Source organism: Theobroma cacao, chromosome 4, assembly GCF_053813885.1.
Source record: "Theobroma cacao isolate CCN51 chromosome 4, ASM5381388v1, whole genome shotgun sequence".
NCBI classification, from domain to species: Eukaryota; Viridiplantae; Streptophyta; class Magnoliopsida; order Malvales; family Malvaceae; genus Theobroma; species Theobroma cacao.
The window spans coordinates 2,883,952-2,911,558 of NC_142642.1; the positions used below are offsets into that span (position 1 = coordinate 2,883,952).

A 27,607-nucleotide genomic window follows, 5' to 3' on the forward strand; every position below is an offset into this window, starting at 1 on the left:
TTCAGATAATTGTTGGGTTATTATTGCTTGCCAATCTTTTCAATCATGTATACCATCTATGGTTACTCAGACTTAGGAATATGAGTTACATGCGGATATAAGTTGAACACTGATGTATTCAATTTTTTTTTCTTGAATCACACCTTGTATTTGAGAATCGAGGTTTCATATGCATTTGTTTGCACGAATTAAAAAAAATAAGAGTCGGAGTAACAATTGTATACCATCTTTACTTTCAAAGTTTTGCTCATTAACCTACTAATTGACTGTGATGATGCTGATTAATTTCTCTATGCATGAGTCAGTGGAGGTGTGGAGGAAGTGTTAGTTCACAGATTTTCACTCAAATCAACTCCTTGCTTTGTTTCTGACAGATAAATAGAAGAAACAAGGTGTATCCTTCCAAGCAAAATCAATGTTCTTATTGCATTCCAATAAGTTCATCAAAAACGACTGAACAAGAGAAATAAATGTGATATTAACATAATAATATTCCAGCCAAAAGAGAACTCATGTTGCTAATATGACCCATGGATAAAAACAATGGCTTTGTAGCTCAAAGAAATTACAGTATGCTTCCTTACATACACCATGCCCTATTAGCTAGATACTGAGAATGCTATCAAGTTGGTTTGACAGAATGTCTGCATTCCTTTATCCTTACTACCCCTACGCTCGTTCCATTGTTTGTGGTCGAGCATCAATCTTTGTTTTATTCCTTCTTTCTTGGGACTTTCTAATAAAGATACAGAATTAATTCCGTGTTAAAGTCTGTATTTGCTCTGCAAAACCTCAGTGCAAACTCTGCCTATGCTGTTTTGACATGCAATGATGCAACCTTTCATTGGGGGAAGGTTATTGAGCTTCTCTAAGGAGACAAATTTTCAAAGCTCAAAAGTTGGAACTTCAGCTGTGAAGCCATGCGTGGCCCGGTATAGCAACCGAGGCAATAAATTCCTATAGGGATCTTTTTCTCTTTTTTCCTTGAGGTAGGCCATGCATCTCTCAACCTCTGACTTTACATGTAAATACAATTCTTGAGATATCTCGCTGTTTCTTAGCTCTTGTTTCCTCCCTTCAAAACATACAGAATTATGTCAATCAAAGATCAGAGCTGAAAATCGGAATCCCAGTATGTATTTTACCACATCCAGCAAAGCCAATTTGGACTCATGTTCGGAAATACCAACTGTTTTAGAACTTTAGAATGCATTTTATCAGCACAAAAGCTTTCTTTTGAAACAAAGATTCATTCATGGCATGGTTAACACAGGCCAGTATTATTATCAAGGCTAACTAAATAATTGTTGATTACGTAATATCGATAGATATTCAAGAATATAGATTGTAAATAGACAGTACCTTCAGTTTCGATAGGTTTCCCGAAATAATAATAGAACCGGCCTGGTAATTTAGGAAGAACTCCAGGGAGGTGGACATCCTGGTTGGACACCTCACCATTTGCATCAGTCCTATCATCACAATATTGTAAGGACACCAAACAGAGATTAGTGATGCCAGGGGAAGTAATGGCTATTGTGGAAAAGTTAAAATGCAAGGTATGCTTTAGATAAATGGGAGAGGATTTAAAGGAATTCAGCAGGAGAAGAAAATCGTAGTACCTCAATTGCACAGATTCTTCTGTGAGTTCTTTTATGAACGACCTCAAGGGAGGAATGTGCATTTGGTCATTGTAATCAAAAACTAGCTGACAACAGTAAATGTGCAATTCTCTATGTGAGAGAGAGAGAGAGAGACATCAACTTAAACCTAGTGATATAGAACATCATAACAAAAAAAAAAAAAAAAAAAAGGAAGAAAGGAGAGGATGATGCACAATGCTTCACAGGATATGCAATTCAACTCAAATATAAAATTCATTATATATAATGCACAAACATCTAGAACCTTTTAGATTTGAGATGTTTATAGCAGAGTCATTGATTAATCTCAAGTCGCTGCTATCTTCTCATTTTTGCCAGGTTTAGAATGAGCTGGGGAATGCAGGTTTCATTAACTGAGTATCTAAAGGAGAAAATTCATAAAATAAAATCAGAATCAAGTGTTTCAAAAGATCAAATGTTTCCATATATATGCTCCAAAAGTAAGATGCTATGGTAGACACTAGCATTAGAAACTTCTGCGCGAGTGCACTATGAAACGTGCCAGGCTTACCTCACCAACATCATCTTCTCCAACCACGCCAAAGGGTACAATTTTGGTTCCAAATCTAGATGCCATCCTGACAAACTCAGACCGTTCTGGCCAGAATAACTTGTATTCTTCTCCCTGAAAAAAATATGTACTGTTTAGTATCCTGGAGTATCTTAGCCCTTCAAACTTTTAAGAAGTGCACCTAGCATTGGTGGTTTGCAATAAACACAAAAATTGTCATGCTCATCAGCACGTTTTCTTTACAGTCCTAGATGAATTAACTTATAAATTACAACTAGATAGAGTAGAATCAAGAAGATAAGAAATTGGTTGGAATTACATCATAAGAAGCAATAATTTTCCTTCATAAGTTAAGTGATCAAAATTAGACCGAGAAGACATATAGTGAAAATTTATAGGATTTATATCTTGAGAGAGAGAGAGAAGTGGATACTGTATCTGACCCCATTGTAATCATCTACTTTTTAATTACAACAGAAGCATGGAACTTGAGTGGAACAAATTAAAGCTAGTGTAAACTTACAATTTTTGCGTTAGAAGTCTGAACTCCAATCAAGATGAACATTGAACTAATTTTCAGAAAGTAAAGGTCCTTGTGAAATTTAATAATTACCTTCCTGTGAAGAGCCTCACGCACACCCCCAGGATACAGTAGGACATGAGACTTTGAAGACAGAAGTTTGTAGAAGTTGGGTCCTGACACAGGAACTGCACCCATCAGTCTAAATGTGTCGAATGCAGCTAGGTCAACCATGTTGCCTTCTCTCAATCTAAAAAACATCATTGGATGGGCTATCCCTCGCAAAAGAATATTTCTCTCCATAAAAAACTGAATCACCATTGGAGCCAATTCAAATCCCAGCAACATGTGATAGCCAACATACAAGACTGGTCCCTCTGAGGGGATCCCAGCAAGGCCCCTCACCACCTCGCCATCCTCTAAAGTTGACAGCATCACAGGACTAGTGGCAGCAACTACCCATCTAGGAATAACAATATTGTGAGACGATATTATTATAAATTGATGTGCTTGTACAACTAACAAGACCTGCTATAATGAGTAAAGACCAATGTGGTCATATATAGCTGTTGTCAACTAAAGACATATAGATCAGCAAGGCTGACAACAGGTAAACCCTTGCCAGCCATTAACTTTTAGATGCCTTGGACACAGACAATGCCATTCTTCCGGAGCCTTCAGATACCTATGATTTATTCCTGTTAATGCAATTTACACACAAGTTATCATATAGGATAATTTTTACCTATTTGATTCATATATTTTCTTGAATTCATAAGGTGTTGGTGGAATGTAATCTGACACATAGTCAAGGTATTTTCCACGACGATAGAAACTAGCACCCTTGATGCTTGTTACCAAATCAACATCGTCTTCCTGCATCGAATGAGCAGAACTGTGATGAGTACTATAAGAAGTTATGAAATGATATTTCAAGCAAAACTTGTGTACGGACTCAGCATTACTATTGAAATGTATGCACCAGCACACACAGATACAAAAAATGCACAATATGCTTGCTTACTTAAACATGCACAATTATTACTAAGATATCAGTTTGCGTCGCCTCTTTCTGGCCTTAATTTTCTTCAAATTCATTTCATTTGCATAACGCTGATTATTTAAACATCATGGGAGAGAGATAGAGTCCTACTAAGAAGAGAAAATGCCCACTTTCTTCGAACAAACGTATCTCACTTTTTGGCAACATGCGGCGAAGTCTTTGGACTTCCTCTTGACTAGGCAACAGCTGATCCTTTCCACTATTAAGAAAAACAGAAAATATCACCCATCATCACCACAAGGGCCCCAAACTTGGAAAGAATATATGCTAAAAAATCAATGAGATATAATAACAATGGATTGCGCTGATGATCAAGGATGACCTGCAAAGTATCAGTGCTTGAACTTTTACAGCATGGAGGTGTGAATTGGCAGATGCAGAAGCAGATTTAAGCAGCTGTAGCTTCCAGAGAAGTGTTTCTCTAGGTAACATATCAGCCAGAACCTGAGGCATCCCAAGAAGATCCTGTGATGATAGCACTCCAACATTTTGGAGCGGCAGAAGTCCCTTCACCACATTTTCCCATGCCATCCTCAAAGGATCACCTAAATATATGCCATTGCTCAAATCTCATCAATGTTCTTAATTATTTACGATTATAAACAACAAGAATAGATCTACCAAAAGTGATGCTATAGTTTCTCTATTTTACATTTTTTTTCAACTACATACTGATAACATCCGGTTTTTTAGGCTACTAGACTAAACATAAACAGTTATATACCTCAGGTAACTAGCAAGGTCCACAAAATGGAAAGTTGAAGAACAGACTCCAAACCTGACACCAAGTCCAGCATGTAGGGGAGGTTCAGCAAGAGTTGATCAGGCATGAGTTCCAGTAAAGGTATTAGAGATTGTAACTGTGACCTATTGAATGATGTAGCTGCAAAAAGAAACATGATCAGAAAGCATAAACACTTTTAATATTGCAGTGATCAACATCACTCCTTACAAAAAGCCAATTTCCTTGGTTTGAATTGTACATCTTACTTAAGCTAAACATGACAGCATTAGTCATCGTATACATTTTTTGGTTACAATCCTTTATAAGATTACACTACAAACCAGTCCTTTTTATAGTCAATAGGATTATTACAACATAAGTTCACACCTGGATTAGCCAAAATTAGCACAAGATCAATGTCAGGGTTACGAGCAGCGACATCTAAGGCAATGCATCCTCCAAGAGATTCCCCAACAAGATAAATTGGTCGGCCTGGTGATCTCTCGCACCCTGACCTTACTGTTCTTTCAACCAGCTTCACTAGGTCTAAGGAAGTAATAAAAAAAAAAAAGGAAAAGCAAATAGAAGAGAAGAGAAGAAAAATGAAACTTAAAATTTTAATTACTCATAAAATTATAATAAATATGATCAATTTTTGTTTTATTTAATAAAAAAAAGTAAAAATAGACATTCAATTTTGAAATATTTAAAAATAATACTAATTATCAAAAAAGGCTTAACAATGGATTCACGTGTTTCTTGAGAGAATCAAGTTGATAATAATAAGAAATTTTCCTCCAAAAATTTTGAATTTATTGTACTATGCTTTGAAAGGCAGAATGGGCATATGTGACATTCTAGCTCTTACTATGAAAGATTTTGTCATTGAGTAATGATTACTTTGCTTTTGTACTTTTTTGATAAGTCCAAAGGTCAAAAAGGACCACGTCAAATGCTCCTATTTTTTTTTTTTCAATATTGCCGCCGACCCATGAGGATAGGATATTCTACTTTTATTATTATTATTACTATTATACTTTTAAAAGGAATAAACAAATCAAAATGAAAAAATGGAAATGCTATTCTAAAAATTAAAAACTAATAATTTCTTTTTTTTTATATTTTTCCTTTTCGAAATGTTTTAAAATATTTTTTTCCACACCCAATATTTTTATATTTTTAATATTACAAACTTACTTTTCATGATTTTTTTTCATATTAAAAATATCAAATATTTATATTATCATTTTTTTAATTTTAATATAAAATATATTAAAAATCAAAATTTTTATCTCAATCTTCAAAAAAAAAAAAAAAAAACTGACATAACAAATTATAATCAAATTTATGTCGGCATTTGCTTAACTGCTACCCAAGAAAACAAAATGCTACCTAACCCAAAAAAAAAAACCTTAAAACTGAGGGGATAAAATGGAGATATGTTTTACCTGCAAATGACGTTCTATCCTTAACTGGAATATGCAAACACCACATATCGAAAATCCTTCATTCAATTTTAACACCCAAAAAACAAACCTTCATTTAATAAATTAAAAAAATATATAAATTTTAAAATAAAATAAAGCACATAAAAATCATAATCAAAACGTTACCTTAATTGTTGTAAAAATAAAAAAAATAAACATTTAGAGAGGAGAAAAAGTAATTAATAATAAATAAAAAGAAAAATAATTTTCTCACTAACTTTCCGAGTTTATGATGATGCCTTATGAGTCCAAGCCCTGTGCCATCAATCCCTGTAATGTAAATTGTTTCACAAACTCAGCACTCAATTTTAGTTTCCTACTCAAAAATCATCCCAAAAGGCTAGAGAGAAAGAGATGGTAAAAAGGTTGATGATTAAGCTTTTCGGTTAATGACAAAGCTATCATCATTTCTTTATCAATTCCCAGAAAAGTGAAAAAGGAGGATTTCATTTTCAAACACCTCCGGGAAAATGATTTCCATGAAAAGAGAGAGAGAGAGAGAGAGAGAGAGAGAGAGAGAGATGAACCAGGCAAAAACAGAAGGAGAGGAGAATCGGGAGTGTGGGACCCGCACTCCAAAGGAGAGAACCACCGAGGCGGCCCGCCGTCCGATCTGATCAAGTCTTTGCACTCTTCGAAATAATCTTTCAACTTCTTCCGGTTCTCCTCCGTCATCTCGTCCAGGTTCCAGTAAACATTTGATATTAACTCACTTTCTTCCTTCCTTCTCTTCGTCTTCTTCTCCGACAGCCTTCCGTTCTCTACGAAACTCGTCGTCGTCGTCGCCGCCGACGATATCTGCTCTGTCGACACCGCCATCCGTCGAGATAAACTTACACCCCGGTCCCTCCCTGAATTCCCGGATGTTGACATCACCGATGAACCGGCGAGAAACTGACAAGCTCTGGTTGCCGCCATGGTGGAACGAACTTCGTCTCACTCTCTTTCCAGCTAACTGATCGAAGCAACCGCGGAAATGGTAATAATTTAACAAAAGAAAGATGATTCTCGTGAAACGATTGAATAATGATTAAATGTAACAAAATAGGATAACTAGATAAATCGAAACGTTGGTTCTCGGTAGTGGAGGCTTTTTTTTTTTTGTAAATTGTAAGAATCGGACAAGACAGGGGAGCTTTTAACTGGCTGGTTGATTTGTCGAGATTTCCGCAAGTCTGTCTTGGTCGAAGGGTTTTGTTACGGTACTACGCAGCTGGATGATTAAAATCCACTAACAGTCTAACGCTACATTTTTGACACGTAATCTAAATGCATTAAATTTGTCTTAAATGAGGTTCTAATTATGAATGTTAATTAAAGTTTGGGATTACTTAATAAGGTAATAAAATATTACAATTTGGATAATAATTAAAAGCATTGTGTTTTAAATTGTATTTGAAATTAATTGTTTGCATAAATTGGTATGTTCCAAGAAATAAATATTAAGAAGTTTATTGAAGTTTATCATTGTTCTTTTATTATATTGAATGTTATGATTAAATTATGCAATTAGTGTCTATATTCTATCAAAGTGATGGATTTAGTTTTTATATAATAAATTTGTAAAAATTGAGTCCTTATATTTTTTTAAAGTTGATAATGCCAGCCCAATGTGTTAAAAAATTTCTATTATCCATAATGATATGGCATTTGTTTCTGTTGACGCGGTATTTTTTTACTTATGTGATATTGAATTTGATGATATGATGATGATAATAATATAACAGTTCACGAATGATGCAATAGTAGTGTTAATATGACGTGACCAAGTATTAACATGAACTTTATAAGTGTAAACATAAAATTATTCAACGTGAAAACTAATGATTTTAATTGGGATTAGAAAAGAAACAGGTGAAAAATTCAAATAGCTTTTTAGGATTTATGAAAAAAGTATTGTGAGACACTGAAAAATTAAATTTTTGTACTCTATAATTTAAAACTATGTAAAGAATGTTGTGAAATAGATAAAAAAAAATATCACATTATCATATTTAATGCCACATTAGTAAAAAAAAAAAAAACATATCAGCATAAATTATAAAAAAAAGTTAACATTGTTGACAATTGAATTGACATTATCAATTTTAGAAAGTATAAAAATTCAATTTTTATAAATTATTGTATATAAACTAAATCCACCACTTTGATAGAATATAAAGACTAATTTCATAATTTAATCAAATTTTATCATTAACGAAATTGAAATACACCATACAATATTTTGTTGATGTAAGTCGCAAATTTTCATCAATTTTTTATTTCATGTTAAAATTAACAAAATTAAAAATATAATATTAAAATTTAACAAAATTGAAATATAGTCACAAAATTTAAAGTTGACTTGTGATATAATGACAACTTTGACCATAAAAGAGGCATAGCTACACAATGAAGGAAAAATAGCATTTATAGAATATATGATCCAAGGACACCTACGCAACTATATGATGTTTTCCTTCATCTTTTATGAATTACACTCCTCTACACTTGTACATCAATCATTATTGATTTAGACAAAATTTAAGTATGATTAGTAGTTCCTTTTAAAATTATATAAAATAGTAATTTATGTTTATAAAAATTCATTTCACTATGGGCGACGTAATGAAAGGTAACTTTTTCTTATTTATTTTTATTGCCTCCAAATAAATCCTTAAACTATTCAAAAAAGTCAATTGTCAATTATCAATTATAAAAATTAAGCTAGAGAAAGCTTTTCTTTTAATTTTTTTTTTCAAATTCTTAACTGATAAATTTTGGACATGTGGACGAGTAAAAAAAAGAAAAATAAAAATTCTAATCAATAATTTTATACCACGTCATTTGCCACGTAACAATATTGTCATTAAAATGACATGTCAACCTATTACATAGCAGTTGATATGGCATAAAAAATGTCAATTGTAATAGTCAACGGATAGTAAGAGAGGCTTATTTAACTTAAAATAAAAGTTCATGAGCTTATTTGAAATATAATAAAAATATAAAAACTTAATTAATTTTTTTGAGATAATTCAATAGCTTATTTGAATATTTAACAAATATATATATATGGAAATTCATTTCATTATCAGCAACACAATAAAAAAGCAATTTTTTCTTATTTGAGTAAATAAATTAATCTCATCAAATGTTAAATTTTTATAGAGCCTCTGAATTAAAATTTGTTTTAAACATTAGAATTTTTTTGGACACAATAAATATTGCTCTCTTGTCCAATTTTTTATGTCCATATTTCCTTTTGGGAAATAGTACTCACTTTGTCCTTTTTTTTTGTTCATCTTTCTTTTTTGCGATATCCCAAAATAAAGTTCTTTTGTCTTTTTTAAATATTGCATTTTTTTCTACATTATAAATTTGTTTTTCATGATTTTTTTTACTTTTTCATATTAAAAAATATTGAACATCTATATTATAAAAAAAATTCAAATTTAATATAAAATACATTAAAACTAAACCTTTAAACTTAAGTTCCATGAAAGCTAGAGAGACAAAGAAAAAAAGACGGAAAGAATATGTATTTAAATTGCTTAATATAGCAATAGAAATTTGATCTATGAAGAATAAATTGATCACCAACTTAATAAATAAGATTTATTATAAGTATAGGGAAATTCACAGACAAAAAAAAAAAAGGTGGTCTAATGAATTCTTAAAGTAGCATGAACATCTGTATCCATTTGGGAAAATAATTTATCAATATATAGATGAAAAGATTAAAAGAATAATGACAGAAAAGGATATGCAATATGGGGCAAAAAAGCAAGTAGCTTTTTATGAAGAGATCTGATTGCACAAACTTCAAATGATTCCCATTTCACTTTTGAAAAGATTTTTCACCATACCTTAGCCTTAGTCCTTATGGCAATTGAACAAGTTAATTCCCTTTTCCTTTTTAGTCATCATGCTTCCTATTACAAATTTGACAAAATCACACACTATTTAATTGGCAAAGTATTTAGCTTATACAAAAACCTTACAATTTTGTTTTTCATTAAAATGAAAGGTTTTGAAATAAAGAATTTTCAAATTGTGTAGCTCAACAATTGCAAAAAAAAGAAAATTACGTATAATAAAAAGTGTTTTCATTAAATTAGATTAAATATTTATTTTAAATATCTTGGAATTCTAGTTATAATTTTTTCAAAAATTAGACATAATACCTAAAAGAACTCTTAACTTATATAAGAAAATTCAAATAAACAATTATTCTTTTATTACGTTTAATTAAACCATTATACTACTAATAATTTTTTATGCATGTAATGTTGACGTGATATAATGATATGATCACGCGATATTTTAACTCTTTATGTAAACACCACATTAATGTTATATGAGTATAAAATGACAAGTAATGCTTTGAATAATAACAGTCAGGGGTGGAGGGTAGAGTAACGGTCTTCCAAAATTTTTGAAATTATTTTTTATAGCCCACTCAAAATAAAAATTTTATTTAATAATTAATACAAATAAAAAAATTAATAAAATGACTCCACAAATCTTACTCAGCTTTACTTAATTCTTAAGTTTGCACGATATATCTTGTGCAAAGGTCAATCTCGTCAACCAGATGTAACTGTGAAGCATCGTTATTGAGTTGATTTATTCTTAGTGGCAATAGATTCCCATTATAAGAATTGAATTTGAGATTCATTGAGCAAACTGTGGAACTTTTAACTTTAAGTATGCTTTTGATCTTAACAACAATCACCAATCGATCAACATTGATGATATCTACCAGTTAGCAGAGAGTTTTTATTCTCAAGATTTCGTAGAGTAAGAAAGACTTCTTTTGAGGTTACAATTAAAGTATTACGAGCATAATATACCTAATTACTAAGGTTTTGTAAATATTAAGACACTTTTTAAATTGTGCCAAAGATTAGAAAAAATAGGAAAGTTAAGAAATTGCATTTGATTGATAGATTAATTCGTCTTGTTTTGACTTTTTTTATTTTTAGAACAACTACAGAGAAAATCTTTTCAATAATGAAACTTGTGAAAATAAGATTCCGTAACAAAATAGGTGATAAGTTTTTTGTAAATAATTTAGTTATATATATTGAGAAAGACTTTACTAGCTTTTCAATATAGAGTCAATAATTGATGAATTTAAATTCAAGAAACATCTTTAAGCACAATTTTTCTAAAAGACTATTGTAAGTATTTCATTTCTTATTCTTTTGATTTACATGTTATATACAATTATTATCTATTATGAATTCGACGTATTAGTTTAAATAATTTTTAAACCCTTATTATTCTTCGTCTTTGGCCCTCCAACAAAAGTTAGTTATATTCGCCTTTAATAACAATTAATCAACTATTACTTATAAAAGATTTGTTTAACTTAAAATAAAAATATAAAAATTTAATTGAACGTAATAAAAAATAAAAAATTATTTAAAATTTTTTTAAATAATTCAAAAAATATTTTAAAACATTATATTTAAAAACTAGTAATAATCTTTTCTCAAAGTTAAAATTAGGTACAACGTATAAATGCACAATGTACAACAGACACATGCACGACTAGGAGTGGTCTCAGCAAATGCTTGATAGATTAGATTTCGTTTCAGTTTAATATTTATTTTTTAATATATATATGTAAGAAAAAAAAAAGAGAGGATGGAATCTTTAGAAACGGCACAGCTAGGATTGTCCTAACATTATGAAGGACACGTGGCAGATGATACTGAAAACAAAATGTGCAATGCGTAGCCCATGTTCCGGGTTGTGCGCTTAGGACACTATGTGTTTCTATTAAAAAATACATATAATATATAAATATTGACGTATTGTATTAGTATTTATTTTAGAAACATTTTCTATATAATAATATAAATATTAATTTAAACAAAAATCAACAAAATGTCAAATGTCAAACACATTTTGATATAAAAAATTGACAATTATCAATCTACAAAATACCAAGTTTGGATCTAAAGCCACCATTAGAATTAGATTTAATACATAGTATATATAAATAGATATTTATTTGTTAAGTAAAAAAATTCAAAAAAATAAAATGAAATTGTGTTCAATGGGTTATTAGCTGTCACCACACGTCAATTAATAATTATCTTGGGAAATAATTTATGTATATTGTTTCGTACTAAAAGCCAACAAATTCCAGATATCAAACACTATATAGGACAAAAGAAATTTGCCAAATGTCAAATTATTGTGCTAATTGCTTAAGAAAACTAAGCTGATCAACTTCTGTTTGCACAATGTTGCCTTTCTTTAAAGTTCAAAATCAAAACAAAAGACAAAATGAAAAAAAAATAAAAAAATACAATCCACGAATGGGGATTGACATTCATAACTAGAACAAGGCAGCATCAATATTTTATTTTAATTTTTGTAAAAACTAAGTATACTGTCTCTAGTTTAACAGGAGCACCATACAAAAAAAAAATCATTAACTTTGATTTGTATGTTCTGTTGTAGTAGGGCTCTCTTGCTTTCTTGGATAATAAATTACCAATTATCTAAAAAGGAAATTGCTGCACCAATTGAGATATAGACTGTGAGCATGAAATTTTCATTTATTATCAATTTCATTTGGTATATATTTAAAAAAATTTTAAATTATTCACAAATTTTTTTATTTTTTTATTGAGATCAATTAAGTTCTTATACTTTTATTTTGAACCAATTAAACTTTTATGACGTTGATTAACTGTTATTAATCAAACTATCACTTATCATTCTATACTACTTGATATTGACATAAGATGTTGACATGTCATAATAGATAATGATGTGATATATTGATATAATCTAATGATATGATCATATAATATTTTTTCGCTTTTCACAATAACAGTAACATATTAATTAATGATAATTAATCAACTATTAGTTATAAGAGCCTATTTGATATAAAATCAAAATATAAAGACTTGCTTAAACATAATAAAAAATTAACGACTTATTTAAATTTTTTAAAATAATTTTAAAATTTTTTCAAGTATTATATCATTTAAGATTATGAGGAAAAAAAAAAGAAAAAGAAATTCAACTTCCTAAATTCGTATCAATCATGGAAAGAAGCTCAGCCAAATGCCTATAATTATGAGTAACTATTATAAATTTTATTGGAATAGGAATACATGTCAAATCTTTAACCTGCGGATGAGGAAATTGTGACGAAGGAGGAAGATACATTTGCTATGTTATAAATTATCGAAAACCAAGTACAAAATTAAAGTGGAGAAAGCAATGAAGAAATCCATGAACTGAAGATGATGATGTTTAGGCAGAGCAAATCAGAGCTCAAATGTCGGAATTTGAGAGGCAGAGGTGGAGCCATGAGTGGCCTGGTATACTAGCCGAGACAACAGATTCCTGTAAGGATCTTTTTCTCTTTTCTCTTTCAAGTAAGCAAGGCATCTCTCAACCTCGGACTTGATGTGCAGATACAGTTCACGAGACTTGTCCTTGTCTCTTAGTTCCGCCTTCATCGCTGCAGAAACAGATTTCATCAGATTACTGTTACTTTAATTACGTACCTTGTCACTTGATGATAATGAATTCATTACCTTCAGTTTCGATCGGCTTCCCGAAGTAATAATAAAACCGGCCTGGAAATTTTGGTAGCATCCATGGTAAGTGCATTTGTTGGTTTGACACCTCGCCAGTTGCATCAGTCCTATATATCATCACATCATAATGATTATAAATTAAATCACGATATCATTATGATATTCTTGATTTGATTTTAAATCGATAAGATTAAATTGCGATACGATTAATGTAACAAAAGTAAAATTTGGGTTTTAAATTACCTTAGTTTTATAGATCGATTGGTTACTCGTTCTATTTCTTCTCTTCTCCAAGGGATCTTCATTTGGTCGTTGTAGTCCAAAATTATCTGAAAAACATCCATATAATTAACTATGATTCATGAGAGGTTAAATTAATCAACTTAAAATTAATTAGTGATACAAAACATGATCTTAATTTCCGTACACAATGTAAAGAGATGAAGTATATGTGCACTGATAGGAGCACTAACACAATGCTTCTCTTTCTCTATTTTGCTTCAACAAGGTATCAACTATACATTGTACACTCAAAATCTCCTCAACAAGATAAAAATTTATATATAAGAATGAATGAATGAATCCATATTTATGCTTTGAGTAGGGTGAGAATTAAGCCGTTCAAATTGAAAGAATTGATTAAAATCGATTGAATTTGATTAACTTGGATTATTTTCCCAATTTTGATATTAATTGATTAACAAATTGCCCTCTACTGTCTTCTCTGAACCAGGACATTCAATACCATGACACTGAGGTTAGAACGTCTGATGTTGTGTTTGCCATCAACACTGATGCAGTGATATATGGTCCAGGATGGCATTAGCGAGAAGGTAAAGCAAAACAGAAAGATATTCTCACAAACTTCTTTTTCTATTTTCTTTTGGTGGCAAATTGAACTCTATTTTTTCTTAGGGCTGTTTTGTGCACGTGTATCTGGTTTTGTGGTAGATTTCACAGCAGTATTGGCAATTGCATTTGGTCAATGGAGCAATTCTACAACCACATCAGCCAAGCTCTCTGGAAAAGTGCCCAGAAGCTTTGTCACATGGAGGAAAAACTGTGGAATCGGTCAAAAAAAAAAGGTGCAAATTTTTTAGTTTCAATTTGTCAGAGAGAGAGATCAAAACTATTTTATGCCTAGTTTTTCCAATGTTTCTTCATATGGGTATTTGCTAATTGCGAGCAATATCGCAGATAATGAATCAAATTCGGACTGTTTTAATTTTTACTACTTACAATCTTATCCGAATCTGATTATAAAGTAACTTGATATTATTCTTATTATAAGATACTCATTGTCTTGTTGGGTGAAGATTATTTTACCCAATATATGAGAAATAACTTGTCAAGGGTCAAGGCTCAATATTCATATAGTAATTAATATTGCTATGAAAAGAAGTAAAACGGGAAGAAAGCCTTGTAGCTTACCTCAGCAATATCATCCTCTCCAACAACACCAAAAGGAATAATTTTGGCTCCAAATCTTGCTGCCATCCTCACAAACTCAGATTGTTCTGGCCAGAATAACTTGTATTCTTCACCCTGTTAAAAACGATGTGATGCATGCTCTCGGCAAGGAGAATTAAACTAGATTTTGTATTACATGAATGTGCATCAAATGTTTTTTAAAGTTTAAAAGATCTTAAATTTTAATTTAAAATCAATTGATAAAAAAGTTTTTTATTATATTTATATTTTAATATATTTTTAACTTAACAAAAGTGAGACCATCATTACTCTAATACTCTTCCTCACATGTAAAAATCATAGACATAAATTAATAGAAGAAAAAAAACCCATGATAAGACCAACAAATAGAGAAAATACCTACTCTTATATCATATTTAACTTTTAAAATGAACGTCTAACTTAAAACACTTATTAGTAATTAGTTTTAAAATTGAATTTTCACCCTAAAATTTAATAAAAGTGGGTATACGGGGCAAAATATATGTACCTAAATCAAATGATGGTGTCAGCATATTACCTTCCTATGCAGGGCCTCACGTACGCCACCAGGGTACAACAAGGCATGAGATCTTGAAGACATGAGCTTGTAGAAGTTTGCTGGTGAGACAGGAACCGCACCCATTACTCTAAGCACGTCAAAATTTGATAGCTCAGGCTCAGGGGGCCTTCTGTCTTTCACTCTTACGAACAATGCTGGATGGGCTATCCCACGAACAAGAATATTTCTGTCCGTCAGAAGCTGAACTACAAATGGAATAATTTCAATCCCCAGTAACATGTGATAACCGACGAACAAGACTGGTCCCTCTGATGGAATTCCGGCAAGTCCCCTCACCACCTTCCCATCCTCTAATGTTGAAAGCATCACAGGGCCAGTAGCAGTAACAACCCATCTAGGAACAATATACTCGTACTGATTACATGAAAGCCATAAAAGCTTGAATTTTGATGATGTAAGAGGAAGGTTATTCTCTCCATCTACCAAGTTTTACATTCTGTGTTCTGACTTAATCCCTTGGTTTTTTTTTTTTTTGTTTGTTTAGTGGGGAATTATATATTGTTCAGTGCAGTGCTAAGTTCTTTGATTCTGTGATTACTGTTAATACAATAAAAGGATCGCATGAAGATCCCTATGGCTATGGCTTAAGTGGAAGCACTTTATGAAGATTCAAAGTAGAAGCCTTGGTGTAGAGGGGTGAGGGAAGAAACACTTTCTTCTGGAATGATTGGCGGCTGCTAAGTGGGGGCCATTTTGGATCAAATGGGTGACAACGTAATTGCTGTAGTTTGGTATTGCCAAGAAAATTCTAAGGTATTCTGGTGTTTTGGCAAAATCGAAGAGCAGATTTCCTGAAGCCCTGAGCAGAGAAATTCAACAAATTTGGCATTGGGTGAGAGACCATGCATGTGAGCCATATAGAAGATGGTGCTGATGAGATTTTCTTGTTTCCCATTAGCAAAAGGAGACTTTACAATCAAAAGTGCTTGGATGACTGTTAAAACAAATTTTCTGGCAAGGTGCCATGGTTTAATCTTATGCGGCTTACAGAACTCATACTTAGGCAAAGCTTCAATTTTATGCCTGGCTATGAGAGGGAGATTGCAGACAAAGACCAACCAATGCCTAAGACACATTGAACTTCTATAGTTTGGTTAACTGTTGTTTGAAACAGGACAATTCAAGCTTGGAATCATATGTTTAAATGGATGTTGGAGAACTTTCTAGGATATGACGACGGGAGCTCTATCATAAAGGTGGTTTTCACTAGTGTAAACAGAATCGAATAGAGAGAAGTAATAAAATCCTTAGAAAAGTCTGCAGAATATGGCAAGAGATTATTGAAGAAATTCTCAAGGATGTGCAAATGCAATTCCCCTCAGGCATAGGGAGCTACTTTGTTGGAATGGTTGCTCAGGAAATTCCTGACATAGTTAGCATGATGGTGGACTGATGCTGCTTAAGATTCTTTTTGTGTTTGTTATAATTTTTAATTCATTTACCAAAAGGATTAGAGAATATAATTGGTACTTTCCTTACTTAAACGATTCATATATTCTTTTGAATTCGGAAGGTGTTGGTGGCATGTAATCTGACACACGGTCAAGGTGCTTTCCACGGCGGTAGAAAGTAGCACCCTTGATGATTGTGACCAAATCAACACTATCTTCCTGAAAAATTTGGGGCAAAACTATTTTATATCAGAAGAGGAACTTGCAGTCTAGAAGATTACTTGATGCCTATGCAATGAGAGCGGCATACCAGGAAGAGAAAATGACCACTTTCCTCAAACATACGAATCTCACAGTCTGGCGTTGCTTTTTGAAGCCTTTGGCTTTCCTCTTGACTAGGCAACAGCTGATCTCTTCCACTATAAAGAAAAATACAGTGAATTCAACTGCACCATCATGGTAAAATTTCCAATTTAAAGATGCAAATTTGATACAACATGTAACACTCAATTATTTAGGTATCTACTGCACAACTTCAATATGCTTTATCAAAATTTGGGATTATGGCTTATAGACAGAACAGAATTATGGATTTAATGTATGAAAGATGAGGAAGTCAGGACATAGATTAATTCCTCCTTTCTTAACCAGTGTTTTATAAATCAATTTCATTTTAAGAATTCCTTAGCGTGCCTGTATGAAAGCAGACAATGCACTATTTTGATGTGAGTTAGATGCATTGGATTATGCAAGAAGCGCTTAAGAAATTGCTATCTGCTATGGCACAAATTTAGGAAAATAAGAACCTGCAAAGGATCAGCATCTGAGCTTTTACAGCATGAAGGCATGAGTTGGCACATGCAGAACCAGATTTCAGCAAATCTAGCTTCCACCGAAGTGTTTCTCTAGGTAAAATATCAGCCAGAACCTGTCACCAAAGGACTATTCTCTTTCTGAATTTTGTAGCTTATTATGTGGTTATCTTCTCTATATCTAGCTCAAAAGAATGCACACTGTGCTCTAGAGGAGGAGGAATGGAAGGACAATTTAAAACAGGAGCAAAGTGCTATGAGAAAAGCTATGGATCCTACCGGGAGGTATGATGACATTGTAACAAGATCTCGTGAAAGCTCTCCAATAGTTTGGGGCAGAGGACCTCTTTTCACAAAATTATCCATCAGCATCCTCAAAGGATCACCTAAACATCTTATTCTGTCAGATCTAATTGGAAAAGGACAATATGCATCCCAAGAAAGTTGAAGAACATTTTCGCAAAATAACCTGTTGCTAAGCTCAGCATGTAAGGGAGATTAAGTGGGAACTGATCAGGCATAATCTCCAGTAGAGGTATTAGTGGTTGCAGCTGTGACTTACTAAAAGATGTTGCTGTGGGTTAGAAAACATGAACAAGTAAAAAAAGATCAGTTAGATTCTCTATGGACTAAGCAGAGCAGCAAACTCAACTGTATCTGCAATAAAAGCTGATTTTTCTTGGAGCTAAAGCAACTTATTTTAAACATTTTCTAAATCTGAGTACACATTTATCAGAATTGCAAGTTGAAATAACAGTTTATCTAAATCAGGTATGGGATTGTAACTTCTGACCTGGGTTAGATAAAACAAGTACAAGATCCATCTCAGGATTCCGAGCTGCAACTGCAATGGCAAGGCATGCTCCAATAGATTCTCCAACCAGATATATTGGCCTATTTGGTGACCTGTAGTTCTCTGACCTTACTGTTCTTTCCACAAGCTTCACTAGCTCTAAACCATAAACACAAAATCATACAGAAAAATAATGTATCTCACAACCTTTCATAGGCATTAATTGAGAAATTAACTGATGAAAACAGAGAAAAGGAAAAGGTGTACCTGTAAATGGTGTTCTATCCTTAACTGGAATATGCAAGCACCAAACATTGAACATCCTTCATTCACAGATCATTTAAATTGGATTACTGGGATGACAGACAATTTTGTTAATCGATTAACAGTAAGGTGAAGAAAGTTTGGCCATGGCATCAAACTTTGAAAAGCAACTGCTATTTTTTTGGTAACTTAGCTGGTTTTTACTTACTTTCCAAGCTTATGATGATGCATTACAAGCCCAAGTCCAGTGCCATCAATTCCTGAGAACTCAGTAACTTATGTTATGTTATGGATGAACAAATTAATATCTAGCAGAAGATTGGTAAGAAAAAGAATGAAACCGAACCAGGCAAAAAGAGAAGCAAAGGACAATCTGGGGAGCTGGAAGAGCACTCCAAGGGAGAGAACCAACGAGGCGGGCCACCATCTGATCTGACCAACTCTTTACACTCTTCAAAGTAATCCTTCAACCCCTTTTTGCCTTCCTCCACTTCCGGCAACTCCTCCGGGTTCGCGTAAATGTTTGGTTTCACCTCAGTTTCTTCCTTCGTTGCTTTCTTCTTCTTGTTCTCAAACCTTGCATCCTCTCCAAAACTCGTTGCCCCATCTATCCGCTCTGTTGAGACAGCTAAAAAAATCCCTCGGCGTTTCTCTATTCCCCCGTACAAGGTGGTGCCCCGCTGAGAAAATGGCGATAAGCCGGCGGCGAGGTATGCCGAAGCTCCAATGGCCGCCATGAAAACCGAACCAATTCTCTCTCTGTCTCGCCTGCCCTGTTTGTTAATATAATGGTGGTTTTTCGATGGATTTTAAATAACTGTTTTGTTCGGTTATGCATGACGCTAAAATTATACAAAATTTTTATTAAAATAAGTTATTTATCTTTCTTGTATCGAGGTATCCGAAAATAATTTTATTTTTAAACACTTGATGGGCGTTTGGTATGGTGCAAGGGGAAGACATTTTTTGTAATTTAAATGACTAAAATCACTTAACAGCGTTTGGTTGATAAAAAGAGGATATAATGTGCTTACAATTGTAATCACGTTACAACAACTTTCCCTTCTCTCGTGGAGGGAAAGTTACAATTTTTTTTTTTCAAATTGACCTTCTCTTTTTCTTCCTGCTTTCTTAACTCTCTTCCTTCCTTGCTGCCTTCGTCTCATTCTTCCTTCTAGCCTTTTTCTTCTTCTTCTTCTTACCTTGCCTTCGTCACCAGCACATTTGAGTTAAATTTTACCATTAAATTTGAAAATTGGAAAGATTAAAATTTTAGGTTTTATAAAACCTTAATTTAGATTTTTAAGAAATTTGAAAGTGTTTTGAGAAAAATTTATGCTTTTAATGTCAAAAATTGGAAGAGAAACATTTAATAGTTTAGATTCGAGAAAATTTACTAAAGAATTAAGAACATTTGAGAGGGAAAATGTTTGATTCAAGGGTCAGCAACGCTTAAAATTGAATATCTATCGATAGATTACGTTTAAATTTTTGACAACTGCTATTTATCTATTGATAGATAGTATAATTTATTTGTCTTCGAATAATGTTTTTTATTTCTATAAGTTTATTGTGAAAAATAGATATTTAGTAATTTTACATTTTTTAATATTTAAATAATTAATATAAAAATATTATGTTATTATTTTAATGTTATTAGTTATTATTTTAATTGCTTAAAATTGAAACGTAAAATTTTATATTAAAAATTATGAACTTATTCAACTTATATGTTTTTTATACTTAAGGGTAACTTTGTCAATTTGTATTACATTCTTAATGAAATACATACAAATCAAATACTACAATATAATTCTCTCAAAAATCACATTTCTTGTAATCATCACTTCTTTTATTATACTAAACACTATGAAGTTATATACATATCAATCACATTTTCAGTAATATACTAAATGCAATCTTAATATTTTTATTTTTTATATTATAAATTTATTTTTTATTTTTTATTAAAAAATTGAATGTTTATATTATTATTTTTTAAAAAATATTTAATATAAAAAACATTTGAATTAAAATTTCTGTCTTAATTTCTATGAAAATTGAAAAAAGATATATATTTAGAGGCGGAAAGAGTACTTTTTCGTAGTAATTAGGTCACAATTAACAGATAATTAAGGGGGTTAATTAATGAAGATGTTAAACAAGAACAAAGAAAAAATTAATGCATTAGCCGGCATAAATTTATTAATATAAGCAGACCAGGCATTGCTTATAAAAAAATATTTTAAAGTCATTGAGAAAGTTTGTTTCTTTGTAATGAGCTGAAAATGTAGTTTCATTTACTTTTGATCTTTCTTATTGTTGTTTAATAATGAATAGCTTGCAAGAATAAAATATTTTTAATTATTGTGCTTATTTTAATTACAAGAGCAACATGCTCTTAAAATTTATTATAAAAACTTTTACATGAAAGAGAAGGAAAAGTTGTTGGATTATGCTTACGTGCGTGTATGTATATAATATTATTATTTATTTAAAATGAAATTATTGTCACTCTAAATACTTTTTTTAGATGAAAATTTTGTTTTCAACATATTTTATATTAATTTTTTTAAAAAAAGTTATAATATAAATATTTAATATTTTTAATATAAAAATATATAAAAGTAAGAGTATTGACGATCTAAATATGAAAAAAAAAAAAGGTTACATTTTAAAACATCTCGTGAAAGAAAAAAGATTGAAAAAGTATAATTTTTATATTTTTCGAGAAAGGAAAACAACAAGGCTCTAGAATTTTCTATATTACATTGATGTAAATGTGTACAGAGTACAATATATGTCACATGTCTTAGAGTTCAGGACAAAGAAAAAAAAAAATACAATACAAAGCATGAAATACTGATATTACCCTAATAGAAGAAATTTCAAAGCAGAAAAAAGAGTTTAAAGCTCAAAGGTAGGAATTTGAGAAGAGGAGGCTGTGGAGCCAAGGCTGGCCTGGTACAACAACCTAGGCAATAAATTCCTGAAAGGGTCTGTTTTTCTTTTGTCTTGCAAGAAAGCAATGCATTTCTCAACCTCAGACTTGACATGTAAATACAGTTCTTGAGATTTCTCCTTGCCCCTTGGTTCCAGCTTCATCCCTTCACAACAGAAATTTTTTATTGAAATTGATCTGACTTCTGCTGAGATTTTTTTCATTTTTTTTGAAGTTTAAAAGCTACCATCTTAGGAATTTATCAGTATGACATGTAAACCTACCGACCTTCAGTTTCTATTGGCTTCCCAAAGTAAAAGTAGAACCTGCCTGGAAATTTTGGGACCATCCATGGCGTATACACTTGTTGGTTTGCCACCTCGCCAGTTGCATCAGGCCTGTCATTACAATATTATAGAAAGAAAACTCAAAGGAGGAGTTTGGTATAGGAACACATTCCCAGGCATTTAATTAGTGGGAATGGCTTTGTCATGTTCGGTAAGCAAAGATATAGTCAAGGTACATCTTTCAAGATGGAGAATTTGTATGATATCTAGTAAAACTAAGCATACCTCAATTTCATTGACAGCTCTGTCATTTCTTCTATTTGGGTCCTTTGCCATGGAATCTTTACTAGATCATTATAATCAAGAACTACCTGAAAAGAATAAGATGTTAATAATTACACTCAAACAGGCCAGACAGAATCTGATCCTTGTTACAGTGTGCATTTGCCAAAGATATCAGAAACCCCTCTTCAAGATTTAATATAAATATTTATGATCTTATATGAATGAGATACAAAGATTTCATGTTTACCTCAGCAACATCATCCTCTCCAACAGCACCAAAAGGCACAATTTTGGCTCCAAATCTAGCAGCCATTCTGACAAATTCAGATTCTTCTGGCCAGAACAACTTGTATTCTTCACCCTGGAACATTTTTAACAGGTGAGTTTTAGCCTAGAGAAAACCATGGTGCAAGCTTGTGGTGAGGAGGGATGCCTAGCATCATATGGTAAAATTTACCCTTCTGAAAATTTTTTCCATCATATTGGAGAAGAGAATAATCTATCTGCCCCTTCATTACCACCCCCTTTGAATGCTTTTAATTCACCAATGGAGCTTGAAAAATAAAATTTTGTGCTAGTTTTTGCCTTTTCAGCCATTAATTATTATTATTATTATTATTATTATTTTGTTATCAGAAGTCTGAATAAAATGAACATTGAATTGCTTTCTGAAGTGCAGATCAAGTTCCAAGTATAACCATAAAAAGATCTTTACCTTCCTATGAAGCGCCTCACGCAAGCCACCAGGGTACAACAGGACATGAGACTTTGAAGACAAAAGTCTGTATAAGTTAGTTGCTGAGACAGGAACTGCGCCCATTATTCTAATTACGTCAAACATTGATGGATCAGGGAACCTGCTGTCTTTAACTTTAATAAACATTGCTGGATGTGCCAGTGCTCGCAAAAGAATGTCTCTCTCACTCATAAGTTGAGCTACAAATGGAACAACTTCGATAGCCATTAGCATGTGATAACCAACAAACAGGACTGGTCCCTCAGAAGGAATTCCAGCAAGACCTCTCACCACCTTTCCGTTCTCCAATGTTGAGAGCATCACAGGGCTAGTAGCTGTAAGGATCCATCTGGGAGAAGCATAAGTTTGAGAAGATGAAATTCAAAATTAACTTGGTTTCATACAACTTAATGACTGACCAACATTCCTAGAAGGAGCAAGCGTCAAGTTACAGCCAAGTGATAAATTCTGGCCTAACTCCAGAGTTTTCTCTTTGGGGAAGAAGGGAAGGGAGAGGGTTTATCACTTTAATCCCTTAATAATCCGTAAACAACAGATGGATCATAGGATCAAGGCTCCTTCTCTGAGTGATATGCTTACTTATGTGATTCATATATTTTTTTGAATTCAGAAGGTGTTGGTGGTATGAAATCTGAGCCGCAGTCAAGGTGTTTTCCACGACGATAGAAGCTAGCACCCTTGATGGTCATTACCAAATCGACACCATCTTCCTGCCAATTAAGGAACACTACTACTTGGTTATCAAAATAAGAACTTCATTTCGTTATATTTCCTTTTCTTTCTTTCTTTTTTGTTTTTTTTTTTTCCTTACAAGTAGCACAATGAAACTTGCAGTCTAGATGACCACTTGATGCCTATACAACAAGAGGCCTACCAGGAAGAGAAGATGACCGCTTTCATCAAACACACGAATCTCACATTTCGGCAGAGCATTCTGAAGTCTTTTACCTTCCTCTTGACTAGGCAGCAATTGATCTTTTCCACTATAAGGACAAGCATAGAGAGTTTAATCGACCATTGAAGTAAGCAGCAGATGTGACAGACAAACAACATGATATTACATTTCAGCATTTTTCAAGTTCATTGCAGCAATTCCTAAGATACCATTTTACTAAGCAGAAAAATGAAAAGTAATTGATGCTATTGAAACTAAATGGAGCATGCCAATGACTAATGACCTGCAAAGTATCAGTGTTTGAGCTTTTACAGCATGAAGGCATGAATTTGTGGATGCAGAAGCAGTTTTCAGCATCCTTAGCTTCCATTGGAGTGTTTCTTTTGGTAAGATATCAGTCAGAACCTGTCATTTGCATCATCAATTTTCATTTTTTTCCCTTTTTGAGAAATTTGAAGCACATGAATGAAAATTAACATGAACGCATGATCAATTGTAACATGTGGCAATCCAATAAGATGGCAAGATACAATTAATAACATAGCATATAAAATGTAACACTGAAAGCACAGTATATTAGATTAAGATGAAAGTGAATGAATGTAGATGCAAGGTGCCACAATTAACTTTGCCACCACTCTTCTTGGGAAGGATCTTACATGGAGGTAGGATGACATGGTAAATAGATCTTGTGATAGCCCTCCAATAGTTTGTGGCAGAGAACCTCTTTTCAACACATTATCCATCAGCATCTTCAAAGGATCACCTAAACATATGTAGCAAAATCGTAATTATCAATTCGACTAAATTTTCAGCGACTATCATCATAATTTTCAGAAGTGATAATGGTATCATGTTCTCCTATGTCTAGTGGAAACAGATTCTTTGCAACTCAACAAAGTTGAAGAACAGCTAGATCAGCAAACCTTTCATTATGCTCAGCATGTAAGGGAGATTAAGAGGGAACTGATCCGGAATGATTTCCAGTAAAGGCATTAGATGTTGAAGTTGTGACTTGCTGAAAGATGTAGCTGTAGGGGAAAACAAGAAAAAGAAAAGAAATTCAGTTAGATACTACATGGAGTAAGCAAAGCCACAAAATGAATTCATCTGCAACAAAAACTGGTTTGCTTGGTGCTCAAGCAATATACCCTAAGAATTTTTAAGCAACAAGCTCTTCCCCTAGCCAGAGTAGTTTGACTTAACATTCACCAGGTAGACATTCAGAAAGCTGGTAACCTCTTCCAATATTTATCTTTTTTCAAAAAGGAATTATGGTCATATTTCACCTCAAAATTTTATAACCTATTTTCATACTTAAATTTAGTACTATTCATATGTAAAGTAACAAGCTACAGATGTAACTTCTGACCTGGGTTAGCCAAAATAAGCAAAAGATCAATCTTAGGATTCCTGGCTGCAACAGCTAACCCAAGGCATGCTCCAAGAGATTCTCCAAGGATATATATTGGCCTATTTGGTGACCTGCAGCTCTCTGACCTTACCGTTGTTTCAACCATCTTCACTAGCTCTAAACCCATGAACTCAAAGTCATATAGAAACTACCTCAAAACAGCAAAGACTTATCAGCTAGGCATCAAATGAGCAAGCAGATTACCTGTAAATGGTGTTCTATCATTAACTGGAATATGCAAGCACCAGATTTCGAAGATCCTTCAATCAAAGGTCATATAAAGTAGATTACTGATAGCAAGGTGAAAATTTTCCATAGCTTCAAACTTATAAGAGGTGACAGATGACTTGGAAAATATTTGGAACTTAATTATTTATATGGCTAATTGATAGGATCCTGGCTAGTTTTACTTACTTTCCAAGCTTATGATGATGCATTATAAGTCCAAGTCCAGTGCCATCAATTCCTGCAATTAAAACTCGTGGTACATATAAAGTTAGTCAATGTTCAACTTGAATATAGTGTTAAATTTTTAAGATTGATTTTATTATATTTATACGTCTAAAATACTCAAATTTAATAAAAATAAAATTTATGTTATCACTATTTTAATATATTATATTTTTTCATATGTACAGATAATGAATTTATCAGAGATAATAATAAGAGAAGTAATGTCTCTTGTGATATCATGTTAAATTTTTAAGACGGACATTTAATTTAAAATCATTTAGAGAAATCTCATTTTATTTATATATCTAGATATCTCAACTTAATGGATGTGAAATTTCTTTTATCAGTCGACACTCTAATAGTGTCGGGTAAAGCCATCAAAGCGGTGGCTTTAGGCCCAAAATTTTTATAAGTTTCTTAATTTTATAATAATAATAATATAATTAATTATATTAAAAATATATAAAAATCAATATAATTAAAAAAATATCTACCTATTCTCTTATACTTAATAAATATCTATTTTTTCCTATTTAGCTCATTTCACATGTAAAAGTCAAGATAATTAGTAGGATAACATATTCTCTCGCTTCCCTAATTATGTGCTTAATAAATTTTAATTTTTTTGTCACTTTTCAATTCCTACAATACTATTAATTCTTAATTATTTCTGTATGTATTTAATGATTTTCAACAACTTTTTTTTTTCTTAACCATTTTTTTTACTGTCAATCAACTAATGGTAATATGTATTTAATAATCTCCAATAGCTATATTTTTCTTATATATAAAACCAAGTATTTTTTTCTAATTATAACATTCAATTTTGAATTCTTCTTTCCTCATTTACTTTAAAATAATGTTAACAATTCCAATAAATGTTGGTTTAGCATAAAGAAATTTTTTAAAATTATAATTAATAAAATCTTATTTAAGATCTACAATAACTCAAAAAATATTAAACGAATTGTTTATATATTTAATTGAAAAAGAAATATTAGAACATCTTAATTATAAAAATTTAATTACAAATTTTACATCTCAAAAAGTTAAATAAACAAATTTTCCATAATTTTTTTTTAAATTTCAATTAACATAGTGTCATTTGAATATTTAGTGTAGAGACCAAAAAATAGAACTAGGAAAAAAGAAAACGAACCAGGCAAGAAGAGAAGGAGAGGGTAATCTGGAGAAGTAGAAGTGCATTCCAATGGACAGAACCAGCGAGGCGGACCGCCGTCCGATTTGATCAAATCTTTGCAGTCTTCAAAGTAATCCTTTAACCTCTTTTTGCCTTCCTCCTCCTCCGGTAGCTCCTGCGGATTCGCGTAAGTATTTGGTTTCACTTCAATTGCTTCCTTCATCGTTAATTCCTTCTTCTTTCCAATCCTTCCAACATTCTCTCCTAGCCTCGCCGCCTTCTCTATCCGCTCCGTCGACACAGCTAAACTCTGACTGCGTTTGGTTATTCTCAAGAAGCATGAGGCAATGCGTCGTCGTCGAGAAACCGAAGATATGCCATTGACGCACAGAGAAGCTGTCGCCATTGAAGTGGGCCTTTTGCTTGGAAGGAGCTCTGTTTCTCTCTTGCTCTGTTCAGCTTTATATATAGTAACTGCTTTCCGATGGTTTTAATGTAGTAGCTTTGTTTTGTTATGCATGGCGCTAAAACGACATGAATTAAAAATGTCAGTGACTTACTTTTATATGCACTTGGTGTGGTTAGCATTCCAAGACATAGTTTATGAAGTAAATTAC

General features: G+C 32.2%; 3 protein-coding genes across 4 annotated transcripts; all 3 read right to left on the bottom strand.

Annotated features, from left to right (window-relative positions):
* Positions 1-400: 400 nt before the first annotated feature.
* On the bottom strand, positions 401-7,175 carry LOC18601086 (phytyl ester synthase 2, chloroplastic-like). 2 transcript variants are annotated; one of them, XM_007031904.3, is made up of 13 exons: positions 6,497-7,167; positions 6,188-6,239; positions 5,931-5,986; positions 4,870-5,028; positions 4,537-4,641; positions 4,081-4,303; positions 3,849-3,957; positions 3,441-3,571; positions 2,789-3,158; positions 2,176-2,289; positions 1,623-1,708; positions 1,363-1,472; positions 401-1,075 (listed from the first exon to the last, which is right to left on the bottom strand). In XM_007031904.3, the coding sequence occupies exons 1-13, from the start codon at positions 6,885-6,887 to the stop codon at positions 885-887; spliced, it is 2,097 nt and encodes a 698-aa protein (XP_007031966.2). In that variant the 5' UTR covers positions 6,888-7,167; the 3' UTR covers positions 401-884. The 2 variants fall into 2 exon arrangements, 1 of the variants encoding a protein (XP_007031966.2); XR_001927546.2 differs by lacking the exons at positions 401-1,075; positions 1,363-1,472 and adding an exon at positions 1,909-2,025 and having other exon boundaries at positions 1,676-1,708; positions 6,497-7,175.
* Positions 7,176-13,050: 5,875 nt separating this feature from the next.
* On the bottom strand, positions 13,051-19,618 carry LOC18601087 (phytyl ester synthase 2, chloroplastic-like). The gene is made up of 14 exons (XM_018119592.2): positions 19,164-19,618; positions 19,026-19,077; positions 18,821-18,876; positions 18,554-18,712; positions 18,230-18,334; positions 18,040-18,146; positions 17,755-17,876; positions 17,259-17,367; positions 17,037-17,167; positions 15,516-15,891; positions 14,957-15,070; positions 13,769-13,854; positions 13,523-13,632; positions 13,051-13,446 (listed from the first exon to the last, which is right to left on the bottom strand). The coding sequence occupies exons 1-14, from the start codon at positions 19,552-19,554 to the stop codon at positions 13,250-13,252; spliced, it is 2,115 nt and encodes a 704-aa protein (XP_017975081.1). The 5' UTR covers positions 19,555-19,618; the 3' UTR covers positions 13,051-13,249.
* A 2,023-nt stretch (positions 19,619-21,641) lies between these two features.
* On the bottom strand, positions 21,642-27,396 carry LOC18601088 (phytyl ester synthase 2, chloroplastic-like). The gene is made up of 14 exons (XM_018119597.2): positions 27,009-27,396; positions 25,811-25,862; positions 25,601-25,656; positions 25,355-25,513; positions 24,909-25,013; positions 24,642-24,748; positions 24,266-24,387; positions 23,962-24,070; positions 23,667-23,797; positions 23,046-23,415; positions 22,578-22,691; positions 22,331-22,416; positions 22,047-22,156; positions 21,642-21,924 (listed from the first exon to the last, which is right to left on the bottom strand). The coding sequence occupies exons 1-14, from the start codon at positions 27,394-27,396 to the stop codon at positions 21,725-21,727; spliced, it is 2,109 nt and encodes a 702-aa protein (XP_017975086.2). The 3' UTR covers positions 21,642-21,724.
* Positions 27,397-27,607: the final 211 nt, after the last annotated feature.